Source organism: Neopelma chrysocephalum, unplaced genomic scaffold, assembly GCF_003984885.1.
Source record: "Neopelma chrysocephalum unplaced genomic scaffold, ASM398488v2 Primary Assembly neopelma1_25, whole genome shotgun sequence".
Classification (NCBI taxonomy): Eukaryota; Metazoa; Chordata; class Aves; order Passeriformes; family Pipridae; genus Neopelma; species Neopelma chrysocephalum.
This window is the reverse complement of record NW_020897694.1, coordinates 26,335,619-26,351,145: the sequence shown is the minus strand read 5'-3', so window position 1 is coordinate 26,351,145 and position 15,527 is coordinate 26,335,619. Positions and strand designations below refer to the sequence as shown.

The 15,527-nt window shown below is 38.4% G+C and overlaps 2 protein-coding genes across 2 annotated transcripts in view; one reads left to right on the top strand and one right to left on the bottom strand.

Moving 5' to 3' along the window:
• The window catches only part of UBAC2 (UBA domain containing 2), a 98,532-nt gene that overhangs the window by 64,680 nt on the left and 18,325 nt on the right, over window positions 1-15,527 (bottom strand). The window contains exons 3-4 of the mRNA XM_027674673.1: window positions 13,686-13,805; window positions 13,132-13,238 (exon numbers count right to left, since the gene is read on the bottom strand). Coding sequence (XP_027530474.1) covers window positions 13,132-13,238; window positions 13,686-13,805 — 227 coding nt within the window. The remainder of the gene's footprint in view (window positions 1-13,131; window positions 13,239-13,685; window positions 13,806-15,527) is intronic.
• On the top strand, window positions 7,162-11,906 carry GPR18 (G protein-coupled receptor 18). The gene is made up of 2 exons (XM_027674674.1): window positions 7,162-7,222; window positions 10,585-11,906. The coding sequence occupies exon 2, from the start codon at window positions 10,629-10,631 to the stop codon at window positions 11,592-11,594; it is 966 nt and encodes a 321-aa protein (XP_027530475.1). The 5' UTR covers window positions 7,162-7,222; window positions 10,585-10,628; the 3' UTR covers window positions 11,595-11,906.

Genomic DNA, 15,527 nt, shown 5'->3' with positions numbered 1-15,527 from the left:
ACATCATTGGAATGGAAGCAGTTCATTCTGTGATGGAGAAGGATATTTTATCCCTTATATATCCCTTATGTGAAAGGATATCAGATCCTTAAAACAAAAATGTTGTAGCAGTTCATGCTTGTAGCAGTACAGATAGGAGACTACTGATGTTTGTAGAATGCAATGACTCCTTTAAGCTTGTTTCCCTTCAGATCAAGTAACAGGGGGCACTGCACTAAGTCAATTTGCAAACAATAGCCAAAATTACCATTTGTACAGAATTGTTTGGCACAGACATCTACAATTAGATGCAGGATTTCCTTTTAAATTCCAAAGGGACTTCCACATCCCTGTCTTTCTTTACTACAGTTGAACATGAGGAACAAACAAGGTGTTCCTAACTCCGGAAAGAGGAAGAGACGAGGGGGAAAAAAACACAAGCTGCCAGTAAAGACAGAAAGAAAATTTGATCATGCCCACGTGGACTGAAAATAACCTTCAAGAGTCAATTATTAAGCTAAAAAGGAGGTCTCTATTTCCACACAGGAAAGAAGGCATTGTTTATTCTCATGAAATAATTTAATCATAAAACTTTTAGAACACTCCTTCTGAAAAATGAAATGCTGTGCAAAAAGATTTGTTGCTATTGCACCTTATTTTGATAAAGACAGACAAATAAAACAACAAAATCAGGACATGAGTGGCTTAAAAAACACAGGATTGCTTAATTTTTAATATTACCTTTTATCCTTGTGCTATATAATAAAGCCAAAAGAATGGTAAATGTTGTCTCCAGTCCTTGTCCTTTCCCCACTGGGTGACTTCTCATTCTTCACTTTTTCAGGGTAAATTCACGCTATACACAGTAAGAAAGTCTTTGCTTACAACTCATTCTCAGAACTGTATCTTACTGTTCAAACAGAAATGCAACAGGCAGACCCCTATGAAATGTAACTATTTGAGCAACAACAGAATTTGCAGTTCTATAACTACAAAAACAACCACAGCTTCCATGCCATGCAGTACCTTCCTTCCATGGGGGAGACAAAGTGGTTTTCATTCTTTATAATCAATTTTCGTGAAAACCTGGCTAAGTAGAGCAGGTGTATGAAGGAAGGAACTCATGTTTTCTGCTGTTGGAAAGATCTGTTGCTATGCTAGCTAAAATCCATAGATGGCAGCATTGATCCAGTAATTAATCCTCACCACTGCAGAGGTCAAAACATTTCACATAACTTGTTTCTTATTGGAGGCTAAGCCCCATTTTCCAATGTCAAAGATCTTAGCACCAGGCAGTATAAGCACTGGGCCAGGAACTGTCTGTCTGGCAGTAAAGAGAAGCCAGATCCAGAATCACTACTAATAGATACTAGACCAATCACTCACCCAATAACTGTGACCGTTTAGGCCCCACAATCTTGAAAATAAACTATATCGTCTAGACAGTAATGAGCACTGTGAGCCACAGGCTGCTGGTATAGTTCTTATGGTTATGCCCAAATGTTGCCAATTTTGAAAGAAGAAGGAATATAGAGATGTCCAGTATCCTGCCACCTTTACTGCCCTTTCCTACCCTACTGTCCCTTGTTCAAAACAAGCCTTGCACTCCCTCTCATTTCTGCTGTTTGGGTTAGTGCTATGAATTTGATGGCCCAGATCATCACGCAGCACAGGGCTCAGCTACAAGCAAATGAAGGCAATGTCCCAGATGTTCTAGGCCAAAAATAAAAATGCATTGACAGGTAGTATGATTTGGAGGCAAAGGATGAAAGCAGCAGAGAATATGGGATACACAAGTCTCACTTCAGTTTCACTGATCCATCCTATCTTAAAGCCATCTTTACCAACACAATGTCTACATAAAGAAAAATGCTTAAATTATTGAACTTCAAACCTATGTCCTGACTTACTCACTTGGCTTCCTGTCATGATAAAGCTCAGGATTTTCAGCTCCTTCCAAGTGCATGTGTGTGTGCACATGTACCATATATATATATATATTTTTTATATATACATATATATTCACATGTGTATATATATATATAAAGAAATATAATTCTTGTAGTTGAACAGTTGGTTGGAAAATACAGAGTCCTCTGACTGGACTCAGCTCAGTACCTGAAAAGACAGTGATTTCTCTGAAACCACTTCCTTGCAGCCAGATCTGCTGTCCACCTCAGCCAGCTCTCAGCACCAGCTGGCCTTGTCCCATTGTTCCAGTGCACTGAGCATACTCACACTCAGCTTCTCTTTCATTTTCTGCCACAGACAGTGCTGAGCCTGTACACCAAGCAGCCCAACCCAGCAGAGATCCTAACTAACCAGCTTCACTGCTACGCGGCAGGAATTGAGCTGCTTTGTCCCAGTCTGGATTATGACAGTCCCTTTACCATCTTGAATGCTCCCTCTCATGTCAGCTGAACTGCACCACAGCACACCAGGCTTCGGAACCCCAATACATTGCTACTTGTTAATCTGTGCCAGAGACAGGTGGTGCAGGCAGAACAGCATTAGAAGACTCTCACTTCAGCAAAGCAAGCCACCTGCCAGGGCTGGGCACCATGCATAGCAATGCAACACCCTTGAATTTAAAGAATAGCACTTACTCTAATTTAAATACTTGTACAAGTCACTCTCACTTCAGGTACTTTTGATTTAACACTTCACTGGTATGCTAAAGCCTATGTAGCAATTTTTTATTGTTTCCTTTCTGATTATGTATACTTGGGCTAGTAACTGAGAAAACTTGTCCAAACTCCTGAACTCTGCAGGAGTCAAAACAACTTTCCCTACTTCAATAAAGGAATCTGAGTATATGCAAATAAAGACATTTAAGCTCCAAATAAAGACATTTATCTAGAAACAATAACTTTATTCCTGGGAGACATATCAAGTTTTAGAACAATACTCCTATGCACCTGAGACTTTTAAGAAGCAGCTTAATAGTAAAAACATCACATACCACACACTTAGTTAAAAAAGAGTATTGAAAAAGCTCTCCTAGACACTTCCAAACTGGAACAACTAACTCATTGCATAGTTCCTGACAATTCACATTTTAAAAAAAAGAAAAAACTTGAGTATTCAGGCAGGTTTTAAAAATCTACGAAATATTTGTCATGAGAAATCTGCACTTTTTGAATGAAAAAAAACCTGCTTCCCAATGCAACAGAACCCAGGTGGAAAGCAGAACACAGACCCAACAGTTTAAGAAATATGCCAAAGGCAATGTGGGTTCATCAGCAAGCATGGAGCTGTGTTGGTACTTGTCATGAGCTAGTATTAGACTACAGACATTCTGGGATTGATGCTGTGTAACAAACCACTGCTTCTAGTCCACTACTCCACTGTCAGACATCTTAGAGATGCAAATTTCATTTTAATTAATTTTTTGAGTATTGCTTCTTTCAAATGCTGACATTGATGGACAGATGCACTGTATATTTTTAGGGTATTTAGTGACACAGTGTGTGTCCCAGCTGTACAAGAGAAGGAGGGAGGAAAAAAAATCCCAAACTAATCCAGGAGAAACATGGAATGTCAACTTCATCATTGGTTTTTTCCAAAGGAAAAAAACCAGGAGCTCCTTCCTCAAACCATACCAAATTCTAGCAAAACAGAGAAGGGAAAGCAAAATGTGACAGTAAATAGGACATGTCAGGTACAGCTAAGTAGGCTGCAGTTCTCTTAAGCTGCTCCATTTCCCATTTCTTCAGCTCTGCTGCAGACAGCATTTATACTCACTCGCAGGTTGAGGAGTGGGAGAGGAGGGACAGCTATGCCATGATGCAGCCTCTGAGTAACGTGCATGTGGCAAGACTGCAAACAACTGCAGCAAGTTTATGCATTCAGTGCCATGACAACTTTTAAAGGGTAGTTTATTCTTAAACCTTCATTATGGTACAACACAATATGGGAATAAAAAATGAAGCAATTTTCATCAAGGTTGAGAACAGTAACCCAAAACTGCATGTGAACTCACCCACAACAGCAAGCCACTAAGTTAACAAACTGACATGGGAGAGTTGCTTTCCTGCACCACTGGTGCACTGGACCGTGTACAAGCTTCAGTTCTTTCTTTTCAATAGATTCAATAGGTGGAAAGTCTGAAAGGAGAATATGTCCTCAAGCCTTCTCCTTACCAAACCGAAGCAGAGGGTGACCCTTCTGTCCCTCTGCATGTAGAACTCCTCTGTATCAGCAGGACAAAGCTTACAATACATGGTAAGTGGACAGGCAAAACATACTTTTCTGTACCATGATTAAACCACCAAAGACCCAGCAGCATATTAATCCTGCAAAAGCAACAGTATGAAGACGATCCCTTCAGTGCTGAACTTTGGCAAGTGATCAAGTTCATTTCTTCTAAGGCTTACTGCCAGTTAGTGAAGGCACTGTAATAGACCACATGTGCACTCTGCCTTATCCGCAGACATGAAGTATTATGGTTTAGCTTTTAACTACTTAAAATCGGATTTAACACAACATAATGCAACTAAAATTACCTTGTTTACTCCCCGAACTTCAGAACAGCAAAAAAGACTCTGGAGGTAACTAAGCATTTACTTTAGTAAAAGCTGGAGCGGAGGAAGTACTTGCCCATCTGAGGGAAACCAATGCAAGGCACTCATTTCTAGCTGATAAAACAGCACAGAAGAAAACAAAAATAGAGCCAGGTGCTTCCTACAACAGAAACCAAAGCAACAGGGGAATGCAGCACAGCAGAGCAGCCCACTGCTTCTCACAAACCACAGGATGACTTGGGTGTTCAACTCCAAATGCTTATCACCCTGCAGCTGCAGCCAGCCTGAGCCCCTAGACAAGGAAAAGCAGACACTTGCTGGTAGTGCAAACATCTCTTTTCAGCAGACTGCAGCCAGACAAAGCTGCCCCTCCATGCTCGGGGGGGAAGGCCTGCCAGCATAGCAGCAGCAGAGTGGTTTGGCTGCCTCCTTTCCACAAGGAAGGCTGTGAAAAGCCTGAGTGAAAGCAGAACACAGACTGACATGTCCATGCTGTGACAAACCAGATGGATGGCTAACCTGCCAGCAAACTCAACTGGGCTGCTGTTGCCCACCTGTGTAAACTGTGGGACTTGATTCCAGCTGCCCTCACAAGGCATGACCTCCCCTGCAGGGTCAAGATATCAGCCACCCTTCGGAGAAAATGAGACACAGCTATAAGAGGTGACACTTCCAACCTGTCCCCAAGAAGACAGCAAGCCAAGAGGCATTTCACAGCATACAGCTTTTCTGATCCCAGTCTCAACATCTGCCTGGTTTCCATTCAAACCCAGAATCACTTTTGTAATCCCTCTTTAGCTAATGGGGGCACTGGCTGTCCACTTGCTTGTTTTGTACATTCACAGTGCAGTTCAGGTTGGAAAGGACCTCCAGACTCCTCTATTTTTCCCAAAATAAAGTGTTCTTTCCTAGGAGAGTTCAAAAGTCCAGTTATTCTCTTCCAGAAGCCACACATGCTTTTGTTTAAACCTTTTAAAAATACATATGGCACAGAATTTCACTGAGCTTTCACTGAACAGTTGAAAACAGTGCTTCATCCTGCTGAAGCATGCTCTGGAGTTGTTTTGCTAAAGATAAAGCCACTGAGGAGTTTTAAACACTGGTTAGTCCTTTTAACATACTCCTTAATCCTAAAATATTAAGCACTTTTAGACAGATTTATTTTTCTATAGAATGGTCTCAGTAGGATTTGCAGCTCATTGCATTTAAGAGGCCTTTGGAACAAACACAAAAAATTAAGTTTGGAAGGATGACAAAAAATTAAGTTTGGTATTAGTTCACCTAAACCGGAAAAAACAAATATTTAAAGGTTTTTAATGTTTAATATTAGATTAGATTAATTTAATTATTAGATTAATTTAAATATTGATCTACACACTGAAAATGATCCAGGTCCCGCCCTGTGATTATCTTAACCATCACACTCACCTATGCAAATACCTACACGCTACCACAAACCCATTCAACTGAGACAAATTATACATCTCCAGCAAAGGGGATTTTTCACAGAAGTTATCTTTAGCACTAAGTGAGGATCACCTACCTACATTACTTTTACAGTAAGTGGAGAAAGACATTCCCACAAACAAACCTGATTCTGGCTACATCTGAACTGCAGGACTTTGCTGCTTCTGGCACATCTTGGCAAATTCCTGATGGTATGTCAGGCGAAGACTGAAATGTTGCTGTTCCCTTCCTTAACACATAGCCCTTTGCTACATTTGGGGGCGGGGGGGGAACAGGGTATGTGCATACACAAGAGGTACCAAACTCCCTGTATTGTGCTTCTACATCCCAAAACACTGCTGGCAGAACCCTGAGGCTAGCAAGCACTCTACAGAGAATTCAGAATGGTCTCCTTCTCTGAGTGGCTCTTTCAAAGGCTGGATCATTTTTCAAGCTGACAAAGAAAAAATTTAAGAAATTAGTCTTTACCTATTAGCTTTTGTAAACACTCTCATCCCACCAAGGATGTCTGTCACAGTGACACAGTTGAGAGATTTTAATCCATTTTAATACAGGCTTAAACCCCTCTTCATACAGCATTTTCCTGCAAAGCTCTTGAATAGGCACGTTACTATTTTAGACAGCAAATAAAATATAGAAATATTGCTGTTGTATTAGTAAAATATTCTAAGTATTGGCATAAACAAAGTTGTGTATTCAAGTGAATCAAACTTCTCATTTCAAATTAAGTGAGTTTCTGTTACTTTCAGATTGACTACTATCTAATGCAATATAAATAATATGGGGATTTCCACAAAAAAACCCAAACAACTATGCTCTACTGAAAATACATTTACATTGTGCTTATTAGAAACTTCTGCATAATCAAGACTTGTATTCTTGCAGAGACTTTTTCATAGAAACCTTTACCTAAAACATGCTTTCATTATTCCACAAACATTTAAAAGTGTGTTTGGAAAAAAATACGCAGTACAACAGCCCAGGTTGACCACACTGGAAATATGATAAAAGTTTGACTGTTGAAAGGTACTAGAAATATCAGCTCACATACCCCACACTTACGTGAAATAGTAACTTTTAAGTATGACCAATACGAGAGCTCAGAACTAGCAAGATTACGTCATCGTTTCCTGCCTATGAAGATGAGCTATTTTAGCTAAGTGAAGCTGAGCAAAGAAGAGGAAGTCTAAAACTTCTTCAGATTTGGGGCCATGAGAGGAGCATCTCTGAAGAAACTCTGTAGTGCACAAAGGGTGAGTAACAATACCATACTCTATAGTAACAAAGTAACTTGGATGTTTATGCCTGTTGCTAAGATAGACTTCTTTGTTCAGCAGCTGAACATGGGCATTAATTCTAGAACTAATGAAAAGATATTTAATTCTTTAAAGCACTTTCAAAATATCAGCAGCATTCTATAAATAACATTTAAAGCAAAATGACTGCATTTGTAAAAGCACAGTACCATAAATACTGTTGTTTAGGATTTTAACAAAAAAATTCAAAATATGCACTAAATAAAAGCATTGGTAAGTACACTTATCACTAAAGGAAAAATGTTTGTTTTCACTAAACTAAAACCAGGAGAAGATCTTGTTTCTTGGTCTCTCTGTGCTTCACTGAAAGCCATGTCCTCCTCAGGGAAATGTGAGCATATACAAGGGACAGACAGAGAAAAAAAGGGGGAAAGAGATACATGCACTGTTACCTAACTTGTAGTAAGAATCTGGAGGAAAAGATTTAGTTCTGGTTTTGTTCTGAAAGTCTTTATTTTCGTACACAGCATGGCCTTCACAATTCACATTAGACATTAAAAAAATCAACTATCATTAAAAAAATAAGATTGTTACAGAGAAACATCAGAGCAATCATTCACAATTAACACACATGGACTTCCAGAAACCAGTGATGCCAGGGGCTCTTCAGTAAGCACTTTAATCAATACCCGTAAGTGTTCCCATTATGAAAAATGACAACTAAGGCAAAGCCATCCACTCATAGGCACCCAAAGATCTACTTGGGCTGACCCGTGAGATATCAATCCAAACTCCGTGCAGACAAGCACTGATGAAAAAGCAGAATATCTCTGTTCATGTATAAATGCAGATGAGTAACTACATACTTTTTAAAAATCTCAATATTTCTTACCTACATACATGTTTTTTACAGTGTTAAAAATTAAATTTAGGAGAAATGCCTAACTCTAACATCTAACATGCATCTAACTCTAACTGGAGTTAGATGCAAACATCTAACTCTAACATGCATCTAAACCCACAAAGTTTGAAAACAGTATCTTCACAACTAAACAAAAAAAAACCCTCAAACAAACCCCTTTTGTTACAGTAGATCATTCTTTGATATATCTCAAAACTGTCACAAACTTGAAATAGTCAGCAAAAAAAACATGGAACCCCTGGTTTGCCTGATAAAAGCTCACACCAGGTTCAGCTTCCTCTCTTCCCATCAACATCAGCCTGCTGGTTATTTCAGAAACACGACCTGACCAGAAACAATTACAATCACTGCAAGTCCAAATGAGAGAAGAGCAAAACCAAAGCCAAAATCCATTCTATTTATTAATAGTCGAGTGAATTCTTCTATCTATCCTATACATCACTACTCAATTCACCTGCTAAATCAGTCAAGATCTTTAGCTAGGCAGCCATGCACTATCATACACAATCAATCACTAACAAGACAGAAAAAAAACAGAACAAAAGAGAAAGAAGCAAACCACTTGTAATACTCAGGGGTGGGGGGAAGTGTGTGTTAAGCAACATTTGGACAATTTTATGCAACAGTAATGAAAGTGGGACAGTGTGGCAGATAATATTTCAACTGTGCTACAAAATTTTTCTTTCAAGCATATCCCATGTAACTTTCGATAACGTCTGCTATCATTTTTTAATTTTTTTATTTTTCTTATTTTTTGAGTTCTTCACACAATGAGGAATTTTAGAGGCATTCATATAGATGCCCTCCAAACCTCTTTTTTTGTACTACGTGCACAGCTTTTCCCATACAAAACATAAATTCTGCTATATGTTTTAGTGACCTCATCAAACAGAAAACACACCTTTTTTGCTTTGGACAGCTAAAAAAAACCTTTGAAGTTTAGGGTTAGATATGTGTACGCATAATTCTTTTATTTATCTGTAAACTGGAGAATTGTAAGAAAATCAGAAGCCCAAACTTCATATTTCAAGGCAGAAACTAACTTAAATAAAGTTTTAATAGGTCATATTTAAGTTAGTTACTGCATGGATACTCTTCTCAAAAGCAGTTGACATTTGTCAGTGTCAAACCAGGATGCTAGATTAATAAACACTGGTTCAATCCCCTATGCATTTCTGTAACACTAAAAAAGTATTTGGTAACATCACAGAGAAAGCATAAACCAGATGAGCAGCAACAATAAAGCTTTTTTTAATGCATTCTTCACTTCTCAAGATAAAACACACAGGAACTATGCACTCTTCTGCTACAGAAAACAGTCCTGGTTTCTAGCCAATACTGTAAAACTTCCTTGACTGTCACAAGTAGGAAGATCAGACAAACAACTAACTCTTTCCTCCTCCTCCTCTTCACTAAGCTGCCATAGGGCTGCTTTAAAGGCCAAGAAAGACAAACCCTCCAACACAAAGTCATGAAACCGTGACCACAGCAAGAGCCAGGAAAGTGCAGGGGGTGCAGGTTAATCAAAGCACCCATGCAAACTCCAGGTAAGGTCTGCCATCCTCAAGTGGCTCCAGAGCAAACCAGGGGATAATCTCCTTCAGCTCTCATCACCGGAGCCCGCACAATGACATTTCAGATGTCCAACTCCTATGACCAACAAGCTGAGAGAAGCAACACAACTGTGGTCTGGGGCACCTGGCTATCAGCCAGCAACTTTTGCCCCCAACACATACTGCTCACATATGGCCTAGTTCGAGACGGCAGTCTGCTTCCCATTATTTTACTTTTTAAAATGGGAAGTCTACTAATCTGTTCATCTTATCCATATGTTAGGTGGGTGGTTCTGATGCCCTGTGATTAAATACTGTATTAGAGGCTATGTAGCTACTAAGACAGCTTTTTAGTGTCTTTTATGAAAAACAGCAAGCACCTGTTCTTTTGGGAGCTAAGTAGTCCCTACACAGATAAACAGTAAAATCGATACTTCATTTTGCATATCCAAATGTCACTACATGCCATGCTCACTTATTTCTTTTCATAACTAGTTTTAGTCAAAAATGTTTCAACAGGGACAACTTGAAGAAATATTTGCTTTAGAAAACAACTGCTTCAATCTTATTATCAGCTACTGAAGCACACTCAAAATGTCCATCTTGACTTTTTGATTCCTTAAATAATAATCCCTTTAATAATTAAAACATTTGATTAAAACACGCTTATAAATACTATTTCACACAAGTCTGACAGTACATGTATTTCCCTCAAAGCACAATAATGTATTTGCCGTCAGAAAAAGCAACAAAGCTAACATGTTTTCACAGCTAAAAAATACAGTCTCATCACTAACCACAATTCTAAAACAATCTTCCTATTTGTTTTTAAAGATAGATTTCATTTGACTGAAAATAACTTCCCCCATTTTATCTACTTTTAGGGTATTTATGGAGTGCAACAACTATTCCTAAGTTTAATGAAACTATGATGCCTGAAAATCACCACCCTGAAGAATATAGGATTGCATCACTGGTCTTCTACAGTTTTGTATTCACAGTGGGATTGTTGGTGAATGCCACTGCACTATGGGTTTTCAGCTGCACTACCAAGAAGAGAACAACTATAACTGTATACATGATGAATGTGGCATTACTTGACATAATTTTTATATTTTCCTTGCCTTTTCGGATAATCTACCATGGGAAAGAAACGTGGCCTTTTGGAGATACGTTCTGCCGGATTATTGGTGCTTTCACTGTATTTTATCCAGCCATTGCTCTGTGGTTGCTCACTTTTATAAGCGTAGACAGATTTATGGCTATTGTCCAGCCCAAACATGTCAAAGAACTAAAAAATACAAAAAAAGCTGTGCTGGCTTGCATTGGAATCTGGGTAATGACCCTCGCAACAACGTCCCCATTGCTGTTTTTGCGATCTGATCCAGACAAAGCCTCGAATTTCACCACCTGCATGAAAATGCTTGATATAATCCACTTAAAGGAAGTAAATACATTGAACTTTTCTCGCTTGATTTTTTTCTTTTTGATCCCCTTGTTTATCATGATGGGGTGTTACCTAATCATTATTTACAATTTTATCGATGGCAAGACTTCTAAACTGAAGCCTAAGGCCAAGGAGAGATCCATAAGAATTATAGTTACTCTGATTGCTCAGGTACTCATCTGTTTTGTGCCCTTCCACATTTGCTTCACCTTCCTGATGTTGCAAGATGAAAATACAACTTACAATCCTTGGGCAGCCTTTACCACCTTTCTCATGAATCTCAGTACATGCTTGGATGTTATCCTGTACTATATTGTTTCTAAACAATTCCAGGCAAGAGTCATCAGTGTAATCCTTTATCGCAATTACCTTCGAAGTGTGCGCAGGAAAAGTTTGCGAACTGGAAGTGTAAGATCACTCAGTAATATGAACAGTGAAATGATATAAAAAGAGAAAAATGTCAGGGGACTTTTACAATGTAAACAAGCGATTCTTTTTCTGAATTCTTGCATTTTGACTACACTTAAGAATGTTCTAGGCCAGAAGTAACAGATACATTTGTTGCACTGTAAAAATAAGAGCAGCAGAATAATAATTGCACCTCTCTGTATTTGCTCAATATCTTTTGTTTCAACTGAAATGACCAGTGTTAAAACTTTCCAATGCTTTTGTCATCTCAAAAGGCTGTGAACATTGTCAGACATGAAAAAGTGACAATTAGTATAATAAAGCAGAGAACACTGAAGAATTATGATGCAACTTTTAAAATTAACTTCATTCTCTCAATATCAATATCACCATTAAAGAGAAGGCATATTCATTTAATTAAAAACTTTTTTGATGCAGATTTCCTTGTAACTGACTACATTCTACAATCATAGAAATACCATCAAAGGGTATAATAATTAAACTGTTCATTACCTCCTTGTGCACATTTGATGTGCACATTTATTATACCCTACTTTTGCACAAAATATCTTTTTACACATATGTTTATAGGAATTTGTCTAGCCACACTAGCAGTCTATGTCCTAGCAACAAACTCAAGGTAACAAATACGATGAGTAACTGCAATAACTACTCAAGCTTTCAACTCCTTTAGACTACTCACACACTACAAAAAACATATCTTTAAAATGTCAAACACATGCTTTTTCTTCCTCATCAAATCAGTCTTTAGCTACTTTCAACAGACACTCTGGAAAAGTAGAAATAAAAAAAGTCTAATGTGGTGTTTAATATTAAAAATCTTACTCCAAGAGCTTTTATTATTACCTCAGAGTGTAAAACATATGGAAACTCAAGTCTGTATGAGGCTGATCTCACTTGCCAGAAACTTAACCACAAAGTGTTGCAAGCTCTGTGGTTCTACTTTAACATGCACATCTTTTATTAAGTGCAGAAATCTCAAATATAGGTTATAAGAAACTGAACCACTTAACACCTTAAAGCTGTAAGAACTTCAGCTGCAAGCACTAAATAGAGTAACATGCTCTAGCACTCAATTTTTTAAACACATACAAAATACCAATATGAAATGTATATGCATTTAAAAGTGAACATAGAAGACATGATTTACAGTTCTGTTGCCTTTCTGATTTAAGAAAAAAATCAGCACCAACCCAATTTCAGTTTTCAGATTTACGAATTGAAATAAACCAAACAATTCAGACCGAACAAATACAGCAACAATTTGTACACTGCAAGCTGTGTTTCAATCATGCTGCCTGGGGAAATGGGACTAACAAAATGGAAACTAATCATTATATGGATAAATTATAAATTAGCCACCGCGCCCGGCCAATAACTAAGAAATAAATGTTTGAAATTATAACAGTTGTGCCAAGAACCTTTACACTTCATTTCAAAGGAAGATTAAATTTGATTTGAAGTGTTACATGAAGAAAGTTTTTTAATTAAAATCGTCAGAAAACAATCCCTTGAAAATATATCTAAAATAAACAATCCATTAGAAGCTACTTACAAACCAGAAGGCAAGCTGTTGATGGTGATGCCAAATATATACTGAGCAATTTCTACAAGGAGAAGATCAAATAAAGCTGAGAGCATCCAAGCACCCAGCAAAAAAGACTGGAAAGAGAAAGGTTAATTTGAATCAATTCAACAGATTAAAAATAAGGTTTTAATATATCTCTAAATAAAAGAAAAAAACAAGAAAATCACTATACTAGTTCAACTAAGACAAATACAATCTTTAACACAACATAATTCCAAATCTACTTGTGTAGACATTGAAGAATGAAGAGTTAGATTTGTTTCCAAAATTAAATTCTATGGGTTTGGTAACTTTCAACTGATAAACCTGCAAACAGCAACTAGAATAATCCACTGACTGCAAGATATTATCAATATAAATTTAAATTTATGAAAACCAAATAATTCTTAAAACCCTTTAACATATATTTCTATACAAAATGTTAGGAATAAAGCTGCAGTATTCATACAAGACTACAAGATTCTAAACAGTGTAGAAAACAGTTTCTGTTAAAAAAAAAAAAATTCAAAACTGGAACTTACTGAAAATTTTCTGCTGCCATATCTTCTTTCAAATATTCTAAAGTTGTAAATGAGCAGACTGCTACAGAATGTGTCTTTCAAATCAAGACATATTGTTCTTCCACATACAAGTCTCCAAATCTGAAAGATTAATGATCATAATTTTAAGCCTCTCTTCCTTCAAGGAAATTCTTCACAGAATTTGTGCTCTTAGTGAATGCAATACTGGATTCAGGTAACAGAAATGTGGTACATTTAAGAAGGGAAATAGAGAGTAGAATGTTCTGGAAGAGTTCAAGAAGTCTCTTCAAAAATAAAATATTTTCAAGGCAGATGTCTAACTGTTACAACAAGTCGACAATTAACCCAAATTAACCCAAAGACACTTTTATGTCCCTAGTTTACATTTACAAATAAAAATGGAAATCACAACCTTAGTGAATTTAGAATTACAAAAAAATTATTTTTGAAACAACTTTCAGATACAAACTAGTCCAACTGTAACTGTTCTAAGAAGGTCTAATCAGATCAGTTTCCTCTGGACCATGTCCAGTTGAGTCTTGAACACCTCCAAGGATTCAGTTTCTAGAACCTCTCTGAAACCTGTGCCAGTTTATGGCCACCCTCATGGTTTAAAAAACTAAATCAAATCCTTACAATCTAGGTAGAATTTCCCATGTTCTATCTTGTGTCAACTACCTCTTGCACTTTGCAGACAAGCAGAGCCTGGCTCCAGCTTCTCTATAGCTCCTGATCAGCTACTTGTAGACAGCAATAAGGTGTCTCCTCTCTGTCTTCTCGAGGTTGGGCAGACCCAGTTCTCGCAGCCTTTCCTTCTATGTCAAACACTCTGACTGTCTTGGTGGATCCACTCCAGTGTGTTCATATCTTCAAGGGAGGTGATTATCCTGCTCTGCTCCGTTCTGCACTGGTGCAGCCTCACCTTGAATATCATGTGCGGTTTGGGGCACCACAATATAAGAAAGATATTAAGCTGTTACAGAGTATCCAAAGGAGGGCAACGAAGATGGTGAAGGGCCTTGAAGGGAAACCATATGAGGAGTGGCTGAGGTCACTTGGTCTGTTCAGCCTGGAGGAGACTGATGGGAGGCCTCATTGCAGTCTACAGCTTCCTCATGAGAGGAAGAGGAGGGGCAGGCACTGATCTCTTCTCTGTGGTGACCAGTGACAGAACCCAAGGAAATGGCCTGAAGTTGTGTCAGGGGAGGTTTAGGCTGGATATTAGAAGTTTCTTTACCCAGAGGGTGGTTGGGCACTGGAACAGGCTCCCCAGGGCAGTGGTCACAGCACCAAGCCTGAGAGAGTTCAAGAAGTGTTTGGACAATACTCCCAGGCACATGGTGTGACTCTTTGGGATGGTCCTGTGCAGGGCTAAGGGTTGCACTTGATGATTCTCGTGGGTCCCTTCCAACTCGGCATATTCTGTGATTCTGTGATTCTTGTACAGATGAATCCAGAACTGGGCACTTGAGAGACACATCTGGAACACTGTCAGCTACAGGAGTACGGTCTACCTACTTGTCACACTCTCACTAATAGTCCAGGAAATGGTTGGCCTTCTTGGCTGCAAGAGCACAGTTGGCTTCTCTTGTTCACCAAGATCCACAGGTCCTTCTCTGCAGAGCTAATTCCCAAGCACTTGCCCCTCCTAGCCTGCACTGTTGCAGCCTGGGGTTATTCCATCCCAGAAGCAGGATTTTCCAATTCATGAAATTCCTGTCATCCCATATCTTGGGCTTGCCAAGGTCTCTCTGAACAGCAGCCCTACCTTCCAACATATTGACCATTCCCCCCAATTCTGGATCATACAAACTTTAGCACAAACTTGGTCAAAGTGCGCTC